Source organism: Anolis carolinensis, chromosome 1 (genome assembly GCF_035594765.1).
Source record: "Anolis carolinensis isolate JA03-04 chromosome 1, rAnoCar3.1.pri, whole genome shotgun sequence".
Classification (NCBI taxonomy): domain Eukaryota; kingdom Metazoa; phylum Chordata; class Lepidosauria; order Squamata; family Dactyloidae; genus Anolis; species Anolis carolinensis.
Genome location: NC_085841.1, coordinates 37,731,211 through 37,756,859, shown reverse-complemented (window position 1 = coordinate 37,756,859; position 25,649 = coordinate 37,731,211). Strand labels below are relative to the sequence as shown.

The 25,649-nt window shown below is 44.3% G+C and overlaps 2 protein-coding genes across 3 annotated transcripts in view; one reads left to right on the top strand and one right to left on the bottom strand.

The window, feature by feature from the left end:
* nvl (nuclear VCP like) overlaps positions 1 to 10,855 on the top strand; it is a 55,028-nt gene extending 44,173 nt beyond the window's left edge. For both annotated transcript variants that reach the window (XM_003216096.4, XM_008125945.3), the window contains exons 22-23: positions 1,238 to 1,308; positions 10,292 to 10,855. In XM_003216096.4, the coding sequence (XP_003216144.1) occupies positions 1,238 to 1,308; positions 10,292 to 10,336 (116 nt within the window). In that variant the 3' untranslated portion in view covers positions 10,337 to 10,855. The remainder of the gene's footprint in view (positions 1 to 1,237; positions 1,309 to 10,291) is intronic.
* A 3,016-nt stretch (positions 10,856 to 13,871) lies between these two features.
* degs1 (delta 4-desaturase, sphingolipid 1) lies at positions 13,872 to 24,628 on the bottom strand. Its single transcript, XM_003216073.4, has 3 exons — positions 24,406 to 24,628; positions 19,296 to 20,038; positions 13,872 to 15,969 (listed from the first exon to the last, which is right to left on the bottom strand). Exons 1-3 carry the CDS (start codon positions 24,485 to 24,487, stop codon positions 15,823 to 15,825), a joined length of 972 nt encoding a protein of 323 aa, XP_003216121.1. The 5' UTR covers positions 24,488 to 24,628; the 3' UTR covers positions 13,872 to 15,822.
* Between the last annotated feature and the right edge of the window lie 1,021 nt (positions 24,629 to 25,649).

Below are 25,649 nucleotides of genomic sequence, written 5' to 3'. Positions count from 1 at the left end.
CTAATATGCACTATTTTCCTCTCAAAGTAGCAGCTTTATAAATAATTCAAGAAGCAGTACAGGTTAATATTTTTCTTATTAGCATATTTAATTAGCATCTACTTAAATCCACTGAATGAATACATAAGGTGCTAATTTTTCTCCTTTACATTTTAGAGTTGAGAAATAAAATAAAATAAAATAAATAAAAACTTCACATTTAGCCTCTCGTATTCTGATTTCACCTTTTGGTCTGGCAGGCATGAATGGACATCTAATACAAATAAACTATACACCTAGTTGTTGACATTTTCTTGGTTATGTTCATTTGATGTATCTTTTCAGATGGCAAGCTGTAGAAGAAACTGACACTTTAGCTAGGAATGTCGTAGTTAGATCGGATCAGTAGACTTAAAAATAAACATTAGTCATTGTTCTGACTCCTGGAGCCTTTAGCCTCTTGGGAGTATGTAGCATTCCTGTGAAAGACGCTAAGAGATTAATGCAATGAGTAATTCCAGACTTGGAAGATTTTGGTCTTGGGAGATTCCTTCCACCTCTTTAAAAAATGGAATAGGTTAACACTTGAAGCCTGAAAAACCGAGCACACTTCAGTGGATATACATCAGACATATAAGCCCTGTTTCTTACATTTTAGCTGGAGTTGTGCTGGAATAATGTAGTACTAGTTAGTGCAAGCTCCACCACACACAAAGCATAGGCTTCTGCATCAGACCTGTAAGTAGCAAGCATTCAAATAGAGGGCAAAATGGAAGTACTATTTGTTGTGGAGGGACTCATTCTGCTCAGGCACTTAGAATCACCAGTGGCTGAATGGGAATTATTGTTAACCACATAAGACCTGCAAATATCTGAAAATAGATATTCAGATCAGATATTTTTTCTCATGATTCATGTAATTTGATTCTATGCACATAATGGATAACATAAATGAAGTTCTTCAAGTTTTCTTCTCCAAACAGAACAGAACTAGTAAACAACTTGCCAACTTGTGTGAATTTTCCCAGAACACTGGTTCTAATCTTCCTCATTATGACGTACCATTAAAATACACGTGTTATCTTCTACTAAGTGGTATGATATAATCATATATTATTAACAGCGAACTTCTAGGTCAGATTTTCAAAATGGCCCTTATTCTGGTGACGTAACTATGGAGAAAGATGAAAATTATTTGAAATCAGCTTTACCTGTTATACTGTTATACTTTACCTGTTATACATGTTATTCTTCACAGGAGAAATTAAGATTACCAAAAAACACTTTGAAGAAGCTTTTAAAAAAGTGAAATCATCTGTATCAAGAAAGGTATGTTTTCAGTGGTTAAAACAAATGTAATAGTAGAGTGGAAAGGAGTTTCCACCTGAACATTATGAAGGACTTCCTTGTCAAAGGTCAGACGCCAACTGAGAGCCAAAATATAGTTTATTAAAGTAATAGTCCAAAAATAGTTCAGTAAATTAACAGAGACTTGAAACACTTAATCTTTAGTATTATTAGGCAGTCAAAGCAGGAAAAACACCAAAAGCATTAATTGGCATATAATCCGGATTAACCAGAGATATAATCCGGATTTAACATAGAATACTTGAACTCAGCCCAAAAGCTCAAAACGGGCTTAAAATGGCAAAACAAACAAAGGCAAACAGTTATTAAGCCCCAAAAACTTTCCCAAAACCCAGAAGTACAACAGCGATTCCAAACTGAAACAAGAACCCAAACCGGGCTAAAAAGCTCTTTGCTGTGAGCGGCAAAAACAAGCGAAACTGGAAGACGCTGAAGAGTTAGCGGCAAACCGCTGCAGAGACAAACACCGAGCCAGGAATTAAAGGAGCAGAACGCTGTAACGTAGTCAAGCCAGTCCGAAGTCAGGATAAGGAGAATGCGTCAGGGTCGGAAACAAAGCCAGTAGTCAGCAACAGTAGACAGCTACAAAGACAGAAACAATGCCAAGCCGAGTTTGGGAGCGAAGAGATAAGCCGAGTTGAGTTCCAGTCCAAGGTCCAAGAGGTGAAGTCGTCACAAGAAGGTCCACGTCATGAAATGGCACAAAGAGCCAAGACAACGGAGGCGAACAGCAGCTAATGCAAAATAGTAATAACAGTGCAGTCCAGGGAAACCCACACAATTCCAGCCCTCCGTTGCAGAATAACCCGGATCAAACTTACATCTGTTGCAAAGTCCCAAGCCAGTCTTCAGAATCACGTACAGGAAACCCAATGGCGCCCAGCAACACCTTGCCACACGCAAAGCATAGTGACCCAACATCCCCAATTTATTTAGGTTTCCTTGGGCGTCAAATCTCTAATGCCCTTGGATCAGGTGTCCCAAACTCCGCATCAGAATCTGAGCTCCAAACAGCCAACGTCCTTGGATCAGGCGTCCCAAACTCCTCATCAGAGTCAAGATCATCCTGTCCACACCCAACTCTATCCGCACCTGTGGAACTACCCTCATTCCTCCAGGCAGACCATGTGGGATCTGCTTCTGAAGATACCCAAGTCTCTCCAGCATTTACAGCATCCATGGACCCAGATTCCTCCCCAAGATCCTCCAGAGCCCGTGCCCAATCTATGCCAACTTCCTTCATCACCACTGGTTCCTCAGCATCCATTTCCAGCTCAAGATCCCCTCCCAAGTCCCCACATGAATCTTCTTCAGAAGACTCATCTATCTCCCTGATTCTCTTCCTGTATAAATCTTTCAGCGAGCCCTCCTCGCGAGGGTTCTTCCTTCCTCTCCTGATCCCTCGATTATCACTCACAGACTCAGAAGACTCATTCACAACATCCTAACTGTGAAAGCTGTTCGGCAGTGGAACTCTCTGCCCCAGAGTGTGGTGGAGGCTCTGTTTTGGACTGGCTAATTGGGAAGTGATCATGGGAACTGAAATCTGAAACACTGAGAGGGCATCTGGTTTGGGAAGGCTTCTATAAGTGAAGCCTCTCGTCTGATATTTATGGTAGTTTGAATATCAAGGCCTGTCTCACTTCTACCACTTGAAAAGTAAGCATACATAGAATTGTGCTGAATATTTCAATAACCTATCTGGAGCAAATCTAGCATAAAGACATTTGTTTCTTCCTTCGTGGTGTCTGTGGAATGCACACACATGGTAGTTACCTGCACCTGTGCAGCATTTCGGAACTATCACAGCTGTTTAAAATTGGCCATCACCCCGCCCTTCCTCCCCTGAGGATATATAGCACAGAGGCGGGGTTATGGCCTTGTTCCTTTTTCTTCCGCCGCAGCTTGGAACTTAGCTGTTAGGGAACTCTCTAGGTTTGTTTCTTTATTTTTTGAATAGTTATTTGGTTTTTTGTTTGTTAGGACCATGGCTTTGGGCTTTAAAAAGTGTACCGGCTGTGCCGGGAACCTGCCCAACACAGATAGCCATGACAATTGCCTCTTCTGTTTGGGGGAGGCACATTCAGTTAAAACTCGTCAGGCCTGCAGGGCTTTCACCCCGCAGGCCCGAAGAAACAGGGAGAAGCACCTTAAAGCGCTCCTTTATGAGCGCGCGCTTTTACCTCCCTCGGAGCTGGCCTCAACCTCCCTCCTGCCGGAAGGGCCTCCAGCTTTGCCGCTCCTTACCTCTCCAGCCAAGCGGCCACGCTCCGCTTCTCCGGCTCCTGCGTCCTCCTCCCGGCCGGTTGAGGAGAGCCACAGCCGGAAACAAAAGAAAAAGAAGCGTGCAGAGGCATCTGCCTCAGCAGGAGCCGCGTCCATCCAGCTCCTTGCTAGCTCCGCCCACGCCGACTCAGAAGTCTCGCGAGACCGGGTACCTCATGCCGAGGACGCCGGGGCGAGATGCGGAAGTGGCAGTCCTCCCCGAAGCGGAGGCAGGCCCCCGCAAGAGCACTGGGAGTGCCTGATTTTCTGCCGAGGGCGGCAGCAGCGGAGCTGGCCTCCAGGCCCCAGCGGCTGCCAGAGGCCTCAACATCAAAAGTCATAAGCGGTGGTGAGCTTTCCCCCTCGGGCCCGTTCCTGCCCTTCAACGCGGCTGCCTTTTCAAATGACTTATTTGACTCTCCATTACTGAGCCGGTCCCGTAGTCCATCTTATTATGGCTCTTCTCAATTTGTGTCGCCCCCTAGACGCAGGAGCGTCCCCAGCAGCCTTGTGACTTGGCAGGGTGGGCCTCAGGCCTATACCCCAGCCCAGGAGGACTTTGTGCATCGCTCCCCAGGAGGGAGAGCCTATGTGTTTGGCCCTGTATTGGTACCAGAGCGCACTCACTCTCAGCCCCCTATTCTCTCCCTTCAAGGGAAAGACCACGCCACAGCAGGCCAGCTTGAGGCCTTGGATGTGGAGGCTTTGGAGTCTCTCTCAGCCTCACCAGATTCTCAATCCCAACAAGAGCCATGCCCTCAGGACCAGCCTGAACCGGTTGGATCTGTTGACACTGCAGCCTTTTCAGCTTTATTGTCTCGCCTTACTAAGGCGCTGAAGGTGCCGGTTGCGCCTCCTCAAAAACCAGTAGAGGATTTTCTTTTTCCTTCGGACCAACAACAGCAGGCCCCTCTGCCTGCAGCGGTCCTACCAGCGATTCCATACCTCCTTCAGTTAACTAAAACTCCTGATATGGCTCCTCCTGTGGTGGCTCCTGTATCCAGGAGGGCAGATCTCTTGTATAAAATAGACCTTTCCACGGCCCTATGGGTCGCTAAGCCTCCAGCCCCAAACACCATTGTCGCTGACATGGCTACGGGGAGAAGGGCCACAACTCAAACAACGCCATCCGATAAGGAAGGCAAAAAGTTGGATGGCCTAGGGAAAAAAGTCCATGCAGGGGCGGCCTTTGTGACTCGCTTAGCCCACTATGGGGCTTATTTGTCTTCTTATCAAGAGTATCTCTCTAAGAAGATGGGGGCATATATTGCCAGTCTGCCACGAGATCACCGTGCCTACGCTTCTGCAATTCATCAAGAGGCTTTGATGGTGGCGAGAGCCCAAAAGGACATGGCCAAACACATGGCCGATGCAGCAGGCCGCATGTTTGCCACTTCTACTACCATTCGCCGCCATGCATGGCTGAGGGCGTCTACGCTTTCAGAAGCAGGCAGGGCCTTAGCTGAAACTTTGCCTGCCCATGACTCCGGCCTATTCAACCCCGACACCGACGACAAGCTTAAGCATAAGCAAGACGTGCGCCAAGCCGCTCATAAATATGGCTATACGACACAGAATACTTCCTATGGCAGGGGTAGGTGGACACCATCCTCTTCCTCCTCCTATACTCGCAGACCCTATACGGGAGGATCGAGATCCTTCCCGCAGACCACCTCGGCCCAATCCTCACATCAAACGCAGCCTCCTCGCTCGCGGCAGCAGAGCAGAGGACGGTACCAGTCGAGGTCCAGACGGCGTTTTTAGCGCCGTCACTTCTTCTCCTCTTACGTCTTCTCCTCATGTGGTGTCGGGATCTACTCTTCAACGTGGTGACGCCAGTCCTCTCCCTGACGACTTTTCGCGTCTAGAAGAGCAGCAGCTCTTGCCTGGGGTGCACTTTGAGTTTGGTTCTCGGTTAGCCTCCTTTTTCCCTAAGTGGCAGGCCATTACTACGGACCAGTGGGTCCTGAATGTAGTCCAGTTTGGCTACGACATTGATTTTTGTGCCCAGCCAAGGACTGGCTGTGTGAAGGTAACACAGCCATCGGAGGTCCTGAACCAGGAGGTTAGCACTCTGCTGAGTAAAGGGGCAATTGTCCCCTTGCACCCTGCTTTGTTTCTTCTGCCTTTTTTTCGCGATACTTTTTGGTTTCTAAAAAGGGCGGAGGCCAGCGTCCAATTTTGGACCTCAGTGCCTTGAATCAACACATTTGGTCGCCCACATTTCAGATGGTGACTTTGCCAACCATCCTCCCGCTCCTGCCGGAAGGAGCGTGGTTTGCGACTGTTGATTTGCGCGACGCATATTTTCACGTCGCGATCTCTCCGCGACATCACAGATTTCTTGCGTTCGCCATTGGTCGCGAAGCATATTGTTTTTAGGGTTCTCCCCTTTGGGATTTCTACGGCACCCAGAGTCTTCACTAAGGTGATGGCGGCAGTGGCGGCCTATCTCCGCACTCATTCTGTCACGGTGTTCCCGTATATCGATGATTGGTTGTTGGTGGCACAATCTCGTTCTTTACTCCTTCATCACATTCAGTTTACACTCTCACTCCTTCAGGACCTCGGCTTGGTAGTCAACTACACCAAGTCCAACCTACGGCCCTCTCAGAACATCACCTTCATCGGGGCTGTCTTGGACTCTGCCACTCGCAGGGCAAACCTACCGGACGACCGGTTTGCAGTACTTCGCAAGGCGGCTCTCCGAGCAAGACACCAGCCCTGCGTCCCAGCCAGCCATGTAAGATCTCTTCTGGGATATATGGCGTCGACTACGGCAGTGACGCCGTTAAGGATGAGGGCCCTGCAATCATGGTTCCTGCAGGTCTTTCACCCTCTACGAGACAACCCCTCCATGCGTCTGTACCTGCCATCGTCCGTCCGGCTCTCGCTCCATTGGTGGCTCGGACTCCCGAGCCATCCGCATGCTGACTACAGATGCCTCACTGGATGGCTGGGGAGCTCACACCGGCCGTCTCTCGGTACGCGGCCTTTGGTCGCCATCCGAACAAACTTGTCACATCAATCTCTTAGAGATGCTGGCTCTGTACAAGGCAGTGCAAGTGTTCCGCGACATTCTCCATGGCCACACTGTGCAAATTTGCACAGACAACACCACGGTGGCGTGGTACGTAAACAAACAGGGCGGGACGCGATCACGGTTGCTGCTCGCCCTCACGCTGACCCTGTGGAATTGGTGTCTGCGCAACAACATCTGCCTGATACCGGTACACGTTCCGGGCCATCTGAACACGCTGGGCAACCAGCTCAGTCGATCTCACAGCACCAGCCACAAGTGGTCCCTTCATCCAGCCGAAGCCCTCTTCCATCAGTGGGGTCACCCGACTGTGGACCTTTTTGCGACGAGCCTCAATTCCAAATGCCGGCACTTTTGCGCTTGGGGGCAAGGCCGTCCAGGACAGGCTGCCTAGGGGATGCGTTTCTCTTCCGCTGGACAGGTCCCTTCCTTTACACCTTCCCTCCAGTGCCATTACTGTCCAGGGTGGTAGCCAAGATCTACCACGACGGCGCGGATGTCATTCTGGTGGCACCATGGTGACCCCGCCAGCCATGGTTCCCTCTCCTGGCATCGATGGCAGTGGGCCAGTATTGCGACCTTCCTCGTCGGCCAGACCTGTTGACCAGTGAGCACGGGACCCTTCGGCATCCGGATCTCGCCTGGCTACACCTCGTTGTGTGGAGGATCCGGCCCAGCCGCTCTCCACAGCAGTTTTAAACATCCTGGCGGCGGCCCACAGGCCATCAACCAGGCGGTCCTATGATCGCAAGTGGGCCAAGTTCACCGAGTTCGCAAGGGACCGGGGCGCCGACCCTCTGGTGGCTCCTACGCCGCTACTCCTTGACTTCCTGGTGTCGTTAGGACGTAGAGGGTTAGCCCTTTCTTCATGGAAGTGCTATTTGTCAGCAATCTCGGCGTATTCCAAGCGCCAGGGACTTTCCTCTTGCTTCCAGGATCCATTGGTCCAAGTGTTCCTCCAGGGTTTCAAGAATACTTATCCACCACGAGCTCCGCCGCCACCCGCATGGCGACTCCAGCTGGTGCTTTCCGCATTGACGAAACCTCCCTTTGAGCCACTTGCCTCGATTGACCTTTCCTTTCTATCATGGAAGACAGCGTTCCTTGTCGCTGTCACCACCGCTCGTCGAGCCAGCGAGCTCTGTGCTCTCCAGGCAGATGAGCCGTATATACGGTTCCATAAGGACAAGGTTGTCATGCAAACAGACGTAGCCTTTTTACCCAAAGTTGCCACACTGTTCCACGTCTCCCAGGACATCGTGCTCCCGGGATTTTTCCAGAATCCGTCCACACAGCTCGAACAGTCTCTCCACATGGTTGACGTTCGGAGGGCACTGGCATATTATGTCAACCGTACCAAAGACATTAGGAAGTCTCCTCATCTCTTCCTGCAATACCGAGCTGACACCAGAGGGATGCCGGTGTCTTCACAAAGGTTCTCTGCCTGGGTCGTGGCAGCGATCCGGCTAGCATACCAGCTGGCTGGTGAGGAGCTCCCGGCTGGACTCAAAGGCCACTCCACACGGGCCGTGGCCGCCTCCACTGCTTTTTGCCGTGGGATTCCCTTGGACGACATCCGTCGTGCGGCAACCTGGGCCACACCATTGACGTTCGTGACCCACAACAAGGTGGACCTCGTGTCCAGGCATCAGACAGCCTTCGGGAGAGCCGTACTATCTTCAACGTTGGCATGACGCCCGCCATCCATGGTGTGTAGCTTGCTAGTCTACCATGTGTGTGCATTCCACAGACACCACGAAGGAAGAAAGTATGGTTGCTTACCTGTAACCGTGTTTCTTCGAGTGGTGATCTGTGGAATCCACACAACCCCGCCCTTCCTCCCCGCTGTCATCATGCTTTTTTCTTCAGCCGCTGCGTCGGCAAGGAACAAGGCCATAACCCCGCCTCTGTGCTATATATCCTCAGGGGAGGAAGGGCGGGGTGATGGCCAATTTTAAACAGCTGTGATAGTTCCGAAATGCTGCACAGGTGCAGGTAACTACCATGTGTGTGGATTCCACAGATCACCACTCGAAGAAACACGGTTACAGGTAAGCAACCATACTGTCTCATTGATTTCAATAGGATTTAAGAAAGCAATGTTGTTCAAAGTTTTTGATCTCGCAGCACACTGACAAGGTACTAAAATTGTCAAGTCATGCCATCAGATTTTTAAGGACTACTTTTTAAAAATAGGATTAGGTATGTTTAACATTCAGTAAGTACAATTTTCTGAAGCATTATTAAAACCAAGAAACAGGAAATGGGAGGCTGATAACACTATGTAACATGATTTTTGTTCCAGGGTTATAAATGTCATTTCCTAATTGGTTCTATCATAAAAACATGAAAAAGGTATATTAAACTGTTTTTTACGGGACATCCTGCATCACATTTTGCTATAGATTTTCAATAAATATATCGAGTCTCAACCAATTCAACGTAGTTTGTGGCAGCCAAAAATTACGATCTGTAATTTCTTCAGTTTAAAACAGTATTCATGTATTTGTAGTTACTTTGAAACAGTAATAATAATGAGGTGGGTTACAGCATTATGAACAGTACATCCTCTATTCATTACTTGGGCAAGTATGGCGTATGTCTGATCTGATAGAACTGCTGTGCCTGCAAGCACACCTACCTTCATGTTGGGGGTTAGAATGGAAGTTTGGTTGCCTTCTTACATAGAAAAATGGAACCTCTTGATGTGTCTGGTTAATTTAGTATCTGGAGTTTTAGGGAATTACCTACCTTGACTCTCCATAGACCTATAATGAACAAGTGGCAATGGTCTAGTCCAGGGGTCCTCAAACTTTTAAAGCAGAGGGCCGGTCCACAATCCTTCAGACTGTGGAGGGGCCGAATTATCATTTGGAGAAAAAAAAACCGAACAAATTCCTATGCACACTGCACATGTCTTATTTGTAGTGCAAAACAACAACAACAATGAAAGAACAATACAATACAATATTTAAAAATGAAAACAATTGTAACCAACATAAACCTATCAGGATTTCAATGGGAAGTGTGGGCCTGCTTCTGGCCAATGAGATAGTCAAGTTAATTAGGATTGTTGTTGTTGTTGTTGTGTGCCTTCAAGTCATTTCAGACTTTGGGCGAGCCTGTCTAAAATTACTTATTTATTCATTTACTACATTTATTTATTACATTTATATCCCGCCCTTCTCACCCCGAAGGGGACTCAGAGCAGCTGTATGTACATACAATATATTATATTATTAGCATAGCAAAATATTAGCATTATATATTACTATATTGAACTATACTACTATACTGTAATATTATATGTAATATACATCATATAATTAATATTATTATATGGTATTATTAGTATTATATCATATAACATTATAATATTATTATCAATATTATATGTATATACAATATATTACATTATTTAAAATGATATAAAATATTATATTATAAAACTGAGGGTGGGGGCCAGGTAAATGACCTTGGAGGGCCGCATCCGGCCCCCGGGCCTTAGTTTGGGGACCCCTGGTCTAGTCGAACCAGACTGTTGCCACTCTATTATTATTTTTGTCTAAAACTAAGTACAAATATTGCTGCCTAATGGAATGAATTTGGTTGTTCTCTTCTCTTCTTTCACATCATTAGGACCAAGTAATGTATGAAGAACTGCGCCAGTCACTGAGCAGGTGATAGTGGATGAGAAAAGGGAAAGAGACAGAATTTCCTATAAAGAGTTCTCCTGACAGTCTATTTTCCACCCAGCTGATTGTGAAGCAGGATGAATTTTCTTCACCGCTGATCTTTCATTGCTGGACTCTATTCCAAAAAAGGAATGCGTTTTTTAACAACAGCCATTTGACAGTTGAGCTTAATAAGATGTGCTGGAAGCATACACTTCTTCAGTTTAAATATTAAAATCCTTCAATTGTAATTCTGTTTCCAGTTTGTAAGTAAACCAGGATATTTAATATACAAAAAGTGGCATCAAATACGCTTTTCAGAACCTTAATACCATGAATAAGAAGGCAGTCAGGCAATAGGAGTGATGGTTACTATGGAAGCAGCAACCTACCACTGAAGTGGCGAACTCAACTAATGTAGATAAAGAAGTCAGGTCCATACAGCGGAATATGCATTATAAGTGTCTGTTTAAAATTATGTGCCCAATTCAGCTACAATTTGAATGTATTAAACATGTGCTTCCATCTTTCTCATTGATTTTAATGGAATATGGAAATGATTCAAAGCATGCAGCTATCTTCTCAGCTTCATTAGCCACCAAGCCATTATCCAAGATTAATTCAGATAGTTTGAGTCCATTCGCAGAAACAATTTTTCGTTGGTTTGTAACAACCAGCATGCGGAGTCATTTTGTGAAAAATGCTTTCCATTAAGAAACTTCTCTGTAAAATTATATACATTTTTCATCCACAAAACCAGCATGAAGCATATGGCTTATCTATATTTCTTTCTTCAGAATTGTAACTTTGACTTGAATCCTCACAACACCTAGACACGTTTTTCTGGAATCGGGAGGTAGAGAACCAATGAGTTGGGACCACATCTTTTGCCTCTAGTTTGTCAACGATGTCATTCATGTTACCAGGGTTTTCACTTTATTGCATTTTTTTCACTTGACATGGGAAGTCCTTGCCCACAAAATGCCAATCTTTGGAAAGTCTTCCATCTTGGAAAAAGCAAGAAATAATGCAAATTGCACAAATGCATTTTGTTATAGTCTTCATGGCACACAGAACAGAAAGCCAATAGTTGCTACAGAAAATTTGCCTAGTTGATGAAGTACAGCTCTCAACAGGCGGACACCCAGCCTCTGCTTGAAAACCTCCAGAGAAGAGGTCTCCACCACTCTTGAGACAGGGTATTCCACTGCTGAACAGAGCTTACTGTCAGGAACTTCTTCCTAATGTTTAAGTGAAATCTAAACCTTTGGTTGCCCTTTTCTGGTCTGTCAATACCCTTCTTGAATTGTGGTGCCTAGAACTGGACACAGATCCAGGTAAGGTCTGAGCGAAATAGAAAAGAGTAGGACTGACTTCCCTCAGTCTAGACACCATACAGTTTTCCCTCACTACTTTGTGGTTCGCTTTTCACAGACTCGCCGTTTCACGGTTTTTTAATAAACACCAAAATAATATAATTAAAAAATTATTTACAGTGGCAGTGGTGTCAGTCGGGTGCAGGTGGCGGGACAGAGGAGCCCAAATGGCAGCAGGAGAAGGAGGCAGCGCCATGTTCCCCTGCCTCTCTTCCCTTCCTTCCTCCCTCCAGATTTTCACTTATCACGGGTGGTCCTGGAAAGTAACCCCCGCAATAAGTGAGAGAACACTGTATTATTGATGCAGCCTAGAATCATGTTGGAATTTTTTAGCTGCCACATCACACTGCTGACTCATGTTCAACTTCTGGTCTACTAAAACCCCCAAACCACTTTCATACATGCTTTCAAGCCTGTTTGAATTACTTTCACATATTAAGATGCCTTGCCTGTTTAAATACTGAGGTCTAAATTTTGAAGATGTATTTGGTTAGCAGGTCTCTGCACAGTTGTCATAATTGGGCAGAATGCAGGTTCTCTCACACTGCATTACCCAGGAGAACATGGGAGCAAGCATAACTAATTTTATTGATGCATTGGTTCAGCTAAAATGTGTGGGAGTTATGGAGAATAGTAGCCTTAAGGTTATCTCCAAGAAATGAAAGTTAACTTGAAATTGGCCTCAACTGACTTGTGCACAGTGCTCTTTTGATAGTGCCAGAAAATACTATCTGTTGATAGTTTTAAACTATAGGGATGTATTCTGAAACAAACATACATGGTGTGTACAACATATTAAGTACAAAAGTGCAATAAAACTAAATGTGCAAATTTAACATGCAACTTACTTATTTCACCATGTTTCTGGGAGACAAATAATGTAAACTCTGAACAAGAATAAAATATTAAAGTTCATGTAACAGCCTGTAAGCCATGTTTAAATTGTTTCAAATTATATAATGGAGAATTACACAAAGTACTTGTCTCTCCTTTCACCTGCATACTGTTAGTCCTAGCATTTTGATTTTGACCACCCACCCTAGGAATAATGATAGTCCAAGCACATGTCAAAGGCATTAGATTGGGAAAGACCACAAGGATACAATGGGAAGGGAATAGTTGATTAGGTAACTTGAACATATAAGTTTTAATTTACAGTGTATGTAATGGTCAAGTAATGTAATGCTGTGGTTCACAGTTCAATGGAAGAAAATGAGTATTAAATGCAGAAAGCTGTAGCTTTATGTCCTAGCAGCATTGGGTAATCAGTATAATCTGCAGGACTATATATACAGCAAAAAAAGGAGACCGAAAGGATTTTCTAGGAAGGAGACAATACTATGACTACTGTATTAAATCCATTATAACCTGTCAATTAAAAATGTGATGAACAGTGCAAGGGAAGATGCTGATATTAAAATATTATTTCTCCCAAGACAGCTCAAAACATATACAAGAAAGCAAACCTTGAAATAATGATTAAACATGAAGTAAACTAGTTAAACATCACTAATTTTAAAAGTACAATTTATACATTCATAGCATTGGAACAGACTACATGGACTACCCTGCAGGAATACACAGCTAATTACTGTTTAAAGACGTCTAACGAAGAAGCATCCACTGCCTTTCAAGACAGGCTATTCCAATGTCTGGAAGTTCCTCCTACTCCCTAGGTGGAATATTTTATTGCAATACAAAATGACCTGGTTTGTTTCTGTCTCTGAAGCAGGAATAAACAGGTTTGCTTCATCCTCTACATGACTGTATATCTGTTGTACACCACATACAATTGAAAGGCCCTTTTGCACAACTAGCCGATCTCCAGGATTCTACTTCCTCAGCAGAAGGGGGGGGGGGGAGTACAGCTTCCTGTGACGAAAACAGTACAAGACAGCAGCCACTATGTGGCTTTTCATGCCAGATTGGCCAGTGACAGTGCAGGAACCAAGGGAAGATCTTCTCGTGAAGGGCTCAGAACCCAGGAAAGCTCATATAAGCACAAGCCTCTTTATCAAACATGTGAATGGCCAGGCCTCATTTTTAAATGATCTCAGATTCATGTTACCATGAAGTTGCTGAATGTCCTAGAATATTTTGTTCTTTAATAAAGAGTAGAGCTGGAAAGGAGATTGAAATGGAGCCTACAAAAAAAAAGTGTATCACACAGCCAGCAAAACAGTCATTTTATTTCTTTCAAAACACTGAAAGAATTGTACAACTCAGAAGCACTCTTCAGACACATCTATTCAGACAGATATATCAACTAAGTATATGTACCTGGTGATGCTTCTGCATGGGACCAAAATGGGAGATTAAAGGGGGCGGGGAGGCTAACCAAAATACTAAACATTTTTAAAACAAAAAAAAATTCACTCATAAGGCAGTTTGGCAATATGTTGAGAAAGCTCTTGGGGACATTAACTTTGAAATAGCGTATCTGCCATCTATGAACATTTATTTCCACAATGATAAAAATTACTTATGCAGTATACAGGATTTTTTCTTAATATGCAGAATTTTTAAAAATATTTTAATAAAGGTGTTAAATCCATACCAAAGGCACATAATTAATTATACTACTAACTTTTGATCCTCTTATGAGCTGCTGCATTTTCTTCTAAAGAATTAACCGTGGATTTTTTTTTAATTTTGTATAGTGCTACAGCTAGTTTATTTATATTAAGGCTCTGGAATGATGGTCAGAGGTTAAAACTAGACTTTCTTGACAATTTAAGTTGCCTTAGTTTAAATTAATTTACCTGTGCCCCTATGTTTAGATCTGTTAAACTGTTGCTGTAGTATTTACTACCATATTAAGACATTCTATTTTCCCTTATTTTCTAAGTTGGGATAGAACTCACAAGAGTCCATGGCAACTACTGAGGACAGGAATGTTATTTGAATTAAGCCAAAATTAAAAGGCAGATAAGGTTATGTTAAATATTTAACTTTTGGTATCACAGCATGCTTATCTTTCTTTTATTTGAACACTTTTTGCTTTCAAGATCACATGTAATAGAAAACTTTTAAGGGCTAGTATTTGAGGCTACTCCCATTCCACATGCAAAGAGAAACTGAAAAAAGGTCTTAAGAGTAAATCAAGACCAGTTTTTAAAAGCAGACAAGTGAAAAGGCTATTAGGTGTGCTGTGACACAAAAGTCCACTCCTGTATTTTACCCGTGATTTTAAGAATATGGTATGCTACATTTATATTAGTGCAGTTAATTCAAAATATGATTTTCTTCAAGTGCCAGAGAGTTTTGGTACAACAGCTTACTTATGCTCCCCTTTAGGATATAGGTATTTTATAAATTCATGGATGATCTTGTACACATTTACTAACTTGCTACTCCCTGTCAAGAACTAACACTCCAACACTCCTCCCACCTAAGAAAACACCATCTGTACTGAATCTAGCTTAGATGAAGTGTCTACTTGACATTACTCTTCAATGTTCTAGTAAACAGACTCAGAAAAGATACCAGAAAATTATTTCCCAGAAGTTTTTTCCCAGGCTTGCAATTTTAATTTAGTATAGAGATTGTGCACTTGAAAGCTGGGGTTTCATGTCCAATAAGTTATGGAGAGTATGCTTCAAGGATTTGGTATGTATTTTCCAGCTGAAAATGAGTACTATAAGCACTGAAATACACCAACGTATACCTCAGGTTTGAAGATGTTGCAGCCAAAAATGTTGATAAACTACTTTAAACTGAAAACATTTTGTTATTTTAACTAGGTATTATTTTAGAAAGTAATACTTTGCTAGAAGGACAACTATGACAGCATGTTTAAACACAATTTTTGTCCTTTTCATATACTGTACTTAAAAATTTAAAGAAACCAGTTTTTGAGTGAACAGCTACTAAACACATTCTGTAACATTAATACTAGCATAAGCACAGAAAAATTAAACAGTAAACCATAATGCAAAACAGGAATATTACATTTCTGGCAATATTTTAATTCTTCAGAGATCTTGTTCTAGAATGTACCAATATACATATTTCAGCCTAGGTCAAGATATTGAGCCAATACATATTTGTCAAGTAATACTTTGTACCAGCTACTACAAAATCAAATGTGTTTGGAAAGATAAAATTTTTACTGATAAGTTTATTCCTGTTTCACTTCTCCTTTCAGGTGCCTTTTCATGCGTGAGTAGGGGCTGATAGTATCATCCATCACAAAGTCATACAGCACTTTTGCCCAGGAGTTATACTGTGGCAGGTGGTCATAGTATTCGGGGGCCATTTTCTTCAGCTACAAGAAAAGGAAAAAATCAATCCAGTACACTATTTAATATCAACTTAAAAAGAAGTGTTACATGGATTCAACACACATGTACAATATTTTATTTTAATTTATAAAGCATCTTTAAAAAATGTAGTCATGCACAAGAATCTAGACAACCAAAAAATTTAAAACAATTAATGAAATCATGCCAAATTCCTGTCAGGTCATAAATGGCTCCAGATTTCATTTTGGCCACCATCAAAGAAATCAAGTTAAGGTTATGGGTATAAGATATTCAAAATTAAAAAACCAGCTAAGATTATGGGTAAAAACTACGGTATTCAAGATCAGGATCCTAATCTAGAGTAAAAAAAGGTTTTTCTACCTGAAGATGTGACTACAGTAGACTCTCACTTATCCAAGCTAAACGGGCCAGCAGAAGCTTGGATAAGCAAATATCTTGGATAATAAGAAGGGATTAAGGAAAAGCCTATTAAACATCAAATTAGGTTATGATTTTACAAATTAAGCACCAAAACATCATGTTATACAACAAATTTGACAGAAAAAGTAGTTCAATACACAGTAATGTTATGTTGTAATTACTGTATTTACGAATTTAGCACCAAAATATCACGATATATTGAAAACATTGACTACAAAAATGGTTTGGATAATCCAGAAACTTATCCAAGTATTGAGGCTTGGATAAGTGAGACCCTACTGTACTTCCAGAAGCAATAATCTCTAAAACTAGATACATGTTTTACTTACTACATCACCCATTAACAATCTCTTTCTTTAGCCTGTTTTTTTATTATTTATTTATTACAATATTTATATCCCGCCCTTCTTACCCAACAGGGGACTCAGGGCGGCTTACAAAAAAACAGACTGGGTCTGTCGATTGAGTTCAGCGTACATGATAATATTTAACGCTGCCAATTATTATTCAAAAGCCTGGCCCCATAACCAAGTTTTAACCTTCCTACGGAAGGATAGGAGGGAGGGAGCCTGCCTGACTTCACTGGGGAGGACGTTCCATAGGCGGGGAGCCACTACTGAAAAAGCCCTGTCTCTCGTCCCCGCCAGCCACACCTGTGAGGCTGATGGGACCGTAAGCAGGGCCTCATCTGATGACCTTAAGCTTCGAGGTGGGTCGTACAGATACACGTTCGGACAGATAAGCTGGGCCGGAACCGTTTAGAGCTTTATAGGCTAAAGCCAGCACCTTGAATTGTGCTCGGTAGCAAATCGGCAGCCAGTGGAGCTGGCGTAACAGAGGAGTAGTACGCTCCCTGAATGCCGCTCCAGTTATTAACCCGGCAGCCTCCCGTTGGACTAATTGAAGCTTCCGAACAGTCTTCAAAGGCAGCCCCACGTAGAGTGCGTTGCAGTAGTCTAAACTGGATGTAACGAGGGCGTGTTTTTTAATTTCTTAATCTGTGTTTTGCCAAAGATAGCAACAGCCAGATAACACCTGAATTTTACATTTTGCTAAATGGGAAGAGGGAATCAAACTTGGTATATATATTTTATCCCAGCAGTTCTGTAGTAACCCAAAACATGCAGTGCTTTTTTTCCGTGTCAGCAGCAACTTGAGAAACTGCAAGTCACTTCTGGTGTGAGAGAATTGGCCATCTGCAAGGACATTGCCCAGGGGACACCCAGATGTTTTGATGTTTTTACCATCCTTGTGGGAGGCTTCTCTTGTATCCCCAAATGGAGGTGGAGCTGATAGAGGGAACTCATCTGCGCTCTTCCCAGGTTAGATTTGAACCGGCAACCTTCAGGTCAGGAACCCAACCTTCAAGTCATCAGTCCTGCCGGCACAAGGGTTTCACCCACTGCGCCACCAGGGGCTCCATATGCAATGCTGATTAGAAATTAATCTAATTAGTCTATCACCTCCCATATTCCATTTTAATACCAATTGAATAGCAACCTCCTCCTTCATGACAGAAATTTGAACAATTTGGTTACTATAGTGAACACAATAAATATATGGTCCTATTAAGAAATTGAAAAAAATAATGTGAAGTTTGTCATAAAGCTGAACATTTCCTAAATTCAAACAGACAAGCCTAGCACATTGATTATGAGCACGAGTTCAAGCTCAAGACTGACTCTAGCATTGGATTGTTAAGATCTGATTTCTATTCTATCTTTCTTATGATCAAGTCTGGTTCCAACTTAATATTTACTTTACTGAATGGTAAAAGCCTCTGTCACATCTGTAACAATACCAGCTGACTTCATGTCAGGGATAGAGAAGTGACAACTGCAAGCTACGTGCAACCCTCATGATCCCTGAGAACTACCAAATGTTTTTTTTAATGGAGGTGTATAACACTTTTGAATGACAAATTATCCCTTCTGAAACAGAACATCCAACCCACAATACAACAAATAAGACAAAAATCCTGGAAGAAAATGGAAGCAAGCTTCCCAGTCGTCCCAGGCTGGATTTTGGTTATCTTTTTGGCACAAAATCTGAGCACTAGGATGTGACTGGAGACCAAGGTTTGAATCCCCGTTTAATAAACGTTTAGCCTCAGAAGGCCCTGCAACAGAGTTACCTCATGATAATATAAGTTGGAAATCACATGAAGGCACACAACAAGCAAGTCTTACCTAAGAGAGGTCACATGAAAAAGTTGACTACTTAGAAAAAGTGCGATCATCAATAGATCATCATACTTTTAAATTGTGGACAGGAGCAACTTTTCAAATTAGTCTGAAGAGTTTTACCAAATGCATTGTTTTGAGCTTTAAGAGAATGTATCCAATGGCACCCTCTCCCTTGTATCCTCTGCAGTTAGAAAACTACACTGATTTCGGACTTCTCCAGGCCTCCAAGCTCAACACTAGGCTTATTCCTGATCCTGATCATCATCACCACCAGAGCTGATTTCAATTAAGAATTGCAGGTTTTTTTTCCTTTGTAAGGATCCTGGAAAGAGAGAAAATGCCGCTTCATCCTCTCTTTGATCATGCCTACAGGGATCTAAGATATCTTTACAGCGGTGGTTCTCAACCTGTGGGTCCCCAGATGTTTTGGCCTTTAACTCTAAAAATACTAATAGCTGGTAAACTGGTTGGGATTTCTGGGAGTGGTAGGCTAAAAAGCACTGGGGACTCACAAGTTGAGAACCACTGCTTTAGAGGTTCTGAATGTCTAGCATTAGCACTCTGCAGTCCAACACAGGTTTGCTTTGCATGAAGTTGATCTGAAGTATTGTGCCATTCAATTTGACACAAAAGATTTAAATTTGATGTACTGTTGCAATTTTAAACAGACAGACAAGGAATTGGCTAGTTAAAAGTTGAAAAGTTGAATATTATGTACTTACCAGTGGAAGGCTTGATCCAGGAACATTAGGAAAGTCATGATGTTCATTGTGGTAGCCAACATTGAATGTAAGTTTATTAAGTGGCCCATAGTATGAATATGTTTCATATCCCTTTAAAAACATATAATGTTCAGCTATGAAATGTCCTGAAATAGGGTGCAAGCCTAATCCTAGTACTGCACCTGCTAGTAAATAGAAAAGTGATTTTATTCCCAGGAAATAGTATACCAAAGCATCAAAGCCAAACTGAATTGCAAAATTGATGATTTCAAGTCGGGAAATTGGTTTTGGATTAATATTGAGAGGTCTAATGGCATAAAATAAGGGCTGAAGTATAATCCACAGGAGCTTTCGAAATCGGGTGCAGAAAAACCATCCCTCAAAGTCAGTAGGAATGTCCACATCTATCCCATCGCCACCAAGATAACGATGATGATCCATGTGGTATCTCTTGAAAGATATGGAGTATGGAAAACCAAGTGGGAGATTGGCAAACATTCCAAACCATCGATTCCATGAGGATTTACAGTTGCCAAAGGCGCTGTTGTGAGCAATCTCATGAATAGCCAGAGTCATGGAATGATCAAGACAACTGCCAAACACGTAGGACCAAAATACAACCCACTTCCAGTCCAAATCTTTAACCAGGTAAAGAGCAACCACCTGAGCAAACACCATCAGTACAGTTAACCAGATCACATTATAATCTGGTTTCATCAAGGTCTTTATTTCCGGATGTTTACCTGTTGGGAAATAAAAGACAATAATTTTAGGTAAGAATCAACTGATTTTCTTCAAAATCTTTGTCAAAACTTCCCCCATAATTGGATTTTGCTTTGTTTAAAAGATCACAGACATGCTGGATTCTTTAACATAATCCTACAGAGTAACACAAATCACAGAGTAAGTACACTGTCACAACGCAGTGGCATTTATCTTATTTATACTAGATGTTCATTCTTGGGTAAAATAAGCATGGGCAAGCATTTCCCCAATAATGGCACCAATTACCCCTCAAAATATTATTTCCCTTTTCTTTGAATAATAACAAGCTCTTGATCAGTCCAAGAACATTAATGACTAAAAAACAAATATTGCTATCTGGTATGTCAACTCCAACAGAGTAACTTTTGCTGTAAGTTGCTATGATTGGCTGCAGCAAACCTAAGGTAAAAGGTAAAGGTTTCCCCTGATGTTAAGTCCAGTCGTGACCGACTCTGGCGGTTGGTGCTCATCTCCATTTCTAAGCCGAAGAGCCGGAGTTGTCCATAGACATTTCCAGGTCATGTGGACGGCATGACTGCATGGCACGCCGTTACCTTCCCGCCGGAGCGGTACCTATTGATCTACTCACATTTGCATGTTTTTGAACTGCTAGGTTGGCAGGAGCTGGGGCTAACAGCGGGCGCTCATTCCACTCCCGGGATTTGAACCTGGGACCTTTTGGTCCGCAAGTTCAGCAGCTCAGCACTTTTAACACACTGTGCCACCAGGGGCCCCAAGCAAACCAAGACAACACAAAACAAGTATCAACCTGAAGGTGAATGGCTAAGGATTGTAATTTAACTGTATGACATTTAGTATTTCCTATTCTTGGTAGCTAAAATAAGAACAGATTCCAGACACAAGCAACCTAGAACCAGTCTTATCATTCTACACTTCAATAAACCCAGTGTTTAAATTCAAAAGAATCAAATCCATATGCTAGAATAAAATGTGTGTCTCACAACCTCTGAGGATGCCTGCCATAGATGTGGGTGAAACGTTAGGAGAGAATGCTTCTGGAATATGGCCATACAGCCCGGAAAATGCACAACAACCCAAATATGCCTGTTAGGTTTTTTTAACTGCAGATGTTCTATTTGCTTAGAGAAATACTAAAGAGATTAACACAACTAATACTACTTCTAACTACACACAACAAACTTACAACCCCTGTTGGCTTCATAGTTGTGCCAAGAACTATATGCATGCTGTTCTAAGAACATTTTTTTCGCTAACAGTTTCAAACATCTTGGTGTAGCGGAAATCTCTATATAATAATAATAATACTTTATTTATACCCAGCCACCATCTCCCCACGGGGACTCGGGGCGGCTCACATGGGGCAAGGCCCGACTAGCACAATTTACAAAAACAGCATAAATACATTGAACAATATACAATAAAAATAAAAATAAAACACAGTAAGACAATAAAACAAGAGTTAATACAACAGTAATAATATCAATCAACCACCAAGTGCAATTCAGTCGATTTCATTGGTGGGGGGGGACTGCAGCAGCAATATAAAATAACATCATCAGTTAAAATACCGGAATAAAAGGGACCTAATAAAATTCAGGATAGAGTTATAATGTCAACTGAGGCTGGTCATCCAGTGACTGTCTCACCAAAGGCCAACCTAAACATCCAGATCTACAGTTGTTTCTTGAAGGAGGATAGAGAGGGCGCCAACCTAATCTCCCTGGGGAGGGAGTTCCAGAGCCGGGGGGCCACGGCCGAGAAGGCCCTCTCTCTCGTCCCCACCAGTCGTAACTGTGAGGAAGTTGGAAGCGAGAGGAGGGGCCCCCCCACAGAGGATCTTAGAGATCGTGTAGGTTCATAGGGGACGACGCGGTCACGAAGATAGGCAGGTCCCGAACCGTATATACCAGGCATGGGCAAATCTTTTTGCCTTGGGGCCATATGGAAGGTCGGGCTGGGAGGGAGTGGGGCAATTCGCATGCTGGACAGGGTGAGCCCACAAGGGATAGAGCCTGAGAGAGGACAGGTCCAGGAGGGGGCAGGATAGGGCCTGGGTCATCCTCAGTTTGTCCTCACAGCATAAGGATGGGGCTGCTTGCCCCATCCTTATGTCGAGAGGAAGGCGGGACATGTAGTGACTGCCCCGATCCTCCTCCCCAATCCTCGGGCTGTCCTCTTGGAATTATGTCAGGAGGAAGGCAAGACAGGCAGCGTCTTGAGAGTGTTCCGGAGCCACCACGTGCATTCCTTGAGCAGTCCTCCCAGCATAAGGAGGGGACTGCTCACACCGTCCTTATGCCGGGAGGAGGGCGAGACACGCAGTGGCTGAGAGCGCTCCATATGACTCTAAGCTGCTGCAGGCCACCATGTCCTTATGCCAAGAGCACAAGGTAAATGAGGGCTCAAGGTAAGCGCCTCAAGGCTGCATCCGGCCCCCAGGCCTTAGTTTGCCCATGCCTGCTATATACTGTATGTGTCTCTGGTATCTCCTCCTATTTAGTAGGCAGAATACTTGCTTCTCATATAATTTGAAAGTGTCATTTCTACTTCCTGAGGAGTCCCCCATTTGCCAGAAGTGGAAAACAGCATGATTTCAAACACCAAAGCATGATTCCCAGCAAAATCCTCCTTTATTCACACAAGGTGGCCAGGAAAGGTGTCCTTTTGAACCTGCAATCTCCAAATTAATGATGCATCTACACACTGTAGAATTAATGCAGTTTGACACCACTTGAACAGCCATGGTTTTTGGGAGTTTTCGCTTTACAAGGACTTCTCTGCCAAAGAATGAATCTTCACAGAACTCCAGGACCCAGGATCCCATAGTGTTCGGCCTAGACAATTCAAGTGGCATCTTGCCTCACCAAACCACATGATTCCACAGCATTGAGCCCATGGCAATTCAAGCTGTGTCAAGCTGTGTTCATTCCATAGTGTTGATGCATCCCAGGTCCCTGTGTTCTTGCCTAACAGCCTCCCCTGACTTTCCACAGACAAGCCTAGTTTGGGTGTTCTAGACTCTTATTATTTCACAGAATGAACAAACACATATTGCACCTATCTACTTAGAAGTTGACCCCACTGCAGGGCTAGTTAAAAGATGTGATTTATCATGTACCATTGAATCCCAGAAGCTCCCGGTAGTGCAGTACATTAAACTGCTGAGCTGCTGAACTTGCTGACCAAAAGATCAGCAGTTCGAATCCGGGGAGTGGGGTGAGCTCCTGATGTTAGCCCCAGCTTCTGCCAACCTAGCAGTTCAAAAACATGCAAATTTGAGTAGATCAATAGATATCACTCCAGCTGGAAGGTAATGGTGCTCCATGCAGTCAGGCTGGCCATATGACCTTGGCGGCGTCTACAGCTCTTTGGCTTAGAAATGGAGATGAGCACACACACCCCCAAGAGTTGAACACAACTAGACTTAATGTTTGTGAAAAACCTTTACATAGAAGTAAGACACACTGCAGGGCTGGATTAAGACTGCGATCTATCATGTACCTTTGAATCCCTACCGTTTGTGTCAAACTCAAGGCCTGCGGGTCAAATCTGACCTGCCACGTCATTTCATGCGGTCTTCCAGATGACGGACTACAACTCCTACATTCCCCATCATAACACATCACTAGAACTGACGGGTGTTGTGAGACAGTGACATCTGGAAGGCTGTAGTTTGTTTTGTGGGGTTTGGGTTTAGATCAGAGGCCCTCCAGTTGTTTTGGACTTCAATTTACCAGCTGTTAGGAATGGTGGGAGCTGCTGGCAGGCCAAGGTTTGGTGTAGAGCAGGCATGGGCAAGCTTGGGCCTTCCCTCCAGGTGTTTTGGACTTCAGTTCCTACCATTCCCAACAGCCTCAGGCCCCTTCCTTTTCCCTCTCTGCCGCTTAAGCGGCTGAGGGGGAAAAGGAAAGGGCCTGAGGCTATGAGGAATGGTAGGAGTTGAAGTCCAAACTACCTGGAGGGAGGGCCCAAGTTTGCCCATGCCTGCTCTATACCCATGGATCCTTCATAAGGCCGGATTCTTCATAAGCCAACTGAGGCGTGGCCCACGGAGGGAGATGGGCCAAGGAGGCAGGAAGGAGGAGGAGGAGAGCGTGTGATAACGGATCTTCAGGCGAGCCCTTCTCCTCCTTCTCCTCCGCCTCGGACTGACTCATTGGGTCTCCTGATGCTCCTTCAGGCGCGCCTCCCGCCTCCACAGAACAGGGCCTCCTTGAGGAGCGAAAATAAGCCCTCGGGAGGGCTCTCAGAAGGAACAGTTACGCGCCTGAGGGGCGGAAGGAGAAAGGGAAGGAAGGAACGAGGCCACGCCTGAGGGGCCGTTGGAAATAGAACGCCGCAGCGCGCGCGCGCAATCACTCACTCAGGATCTCCTTGCGCCGGTCGGCGTGCGGCTGGTCCGTATAAACCCATTCGAAGTCCTCTCGAGCCACAGTGTTGCCCATGGCGGAGGGAGACAAGGAGGCGCGCAATGCGGCCCGCGCGAGGCGCAGAGTCCCGGCCTTCTCTCCTCTGCCGGCCTTCTTTCCTTCCTTCCTCCGCGCCCGCGCCGCTACCTTTCCTCCGCCAAATGCAGCCTTGGCCACTACCTCTCCGAGAGCGCCCCTTCTTTGGAGCAGAAAGGGGGCGTGGCTTTGTGCCGTCACGCCCCCTTCCCATTCACTGGTTGGCTGAGACCGGCGGTGTCGTCACGGAAAGCCATCATAAGCAGCAGTCCTTTTGGAGAAAGAGAGAGGAATGAGCCTTGAATAAAGAGGGCTTCTATTCAGTTCCTTCCTGAGGAAACTTGGGGTGGGGCAGCCGTCTGTTGCAATAATTCGCCCCACATGAAGCCAATTGAGATGTCATGTTACATAAAGGGTATAATATTATACCAAAACGTACACGCTATATATTCACGAATAAAGAAAGACGTATTATGTAATGTAGGGACACGAATCCTGAGGGAGGAGGTGTGGCAAAATGATGGCGGTTTCGCCTCCTTGGAGATGGGAAAGATAATGTTCCCTCAGCTTCGCTCAACCAGCCTGTTTTACTCCCGCCTCCGCCTTGGGATGCCGCCTCCTCCTCGTTTCGCACGTCCTTGGGAGCATCTACACGAGAATGGAGGCAGCTTGACGCCACTTTGAACTGCCATGGCCTTCTCAGGCTAGAATGCACCCGGGGTTCCTTCGCGTGGGGCCCTAGCAGTTCAAGTGACACCCTGCTGCGTTCATTCTGCAGTGTAGATGCCTCAGGGCCCTTCCAGACATGCCCTATATCTCAGGATCCCATCCCATATTTTCTGTTTATCCTGGATTATCTGGCAGTGTGGACTCAGATAACCCAGTTCAAAGCAGATATTGTGGGATTTTCTGCCTTGATATTCTTGGATATAGGGCTGTGTGGAAGGGCCCTCAGTCATGTTTTGGCTTCAGCTGAGGCGTCTCTTCATCCTCCTCCCCTGGGGAATGTGCCCTCAAGGGGGAAAAGGCTGCCTCCTGCCTTCTGAGGGCCCTATGTCCCAGGATCTGATCCCAAGTTTTCTGCTTTAAACTTATATGAGTCCGCACCGCCAGATAATCTGGGATAAACAAAAACCTGGGATCAGATCCTGGGATATAGGGC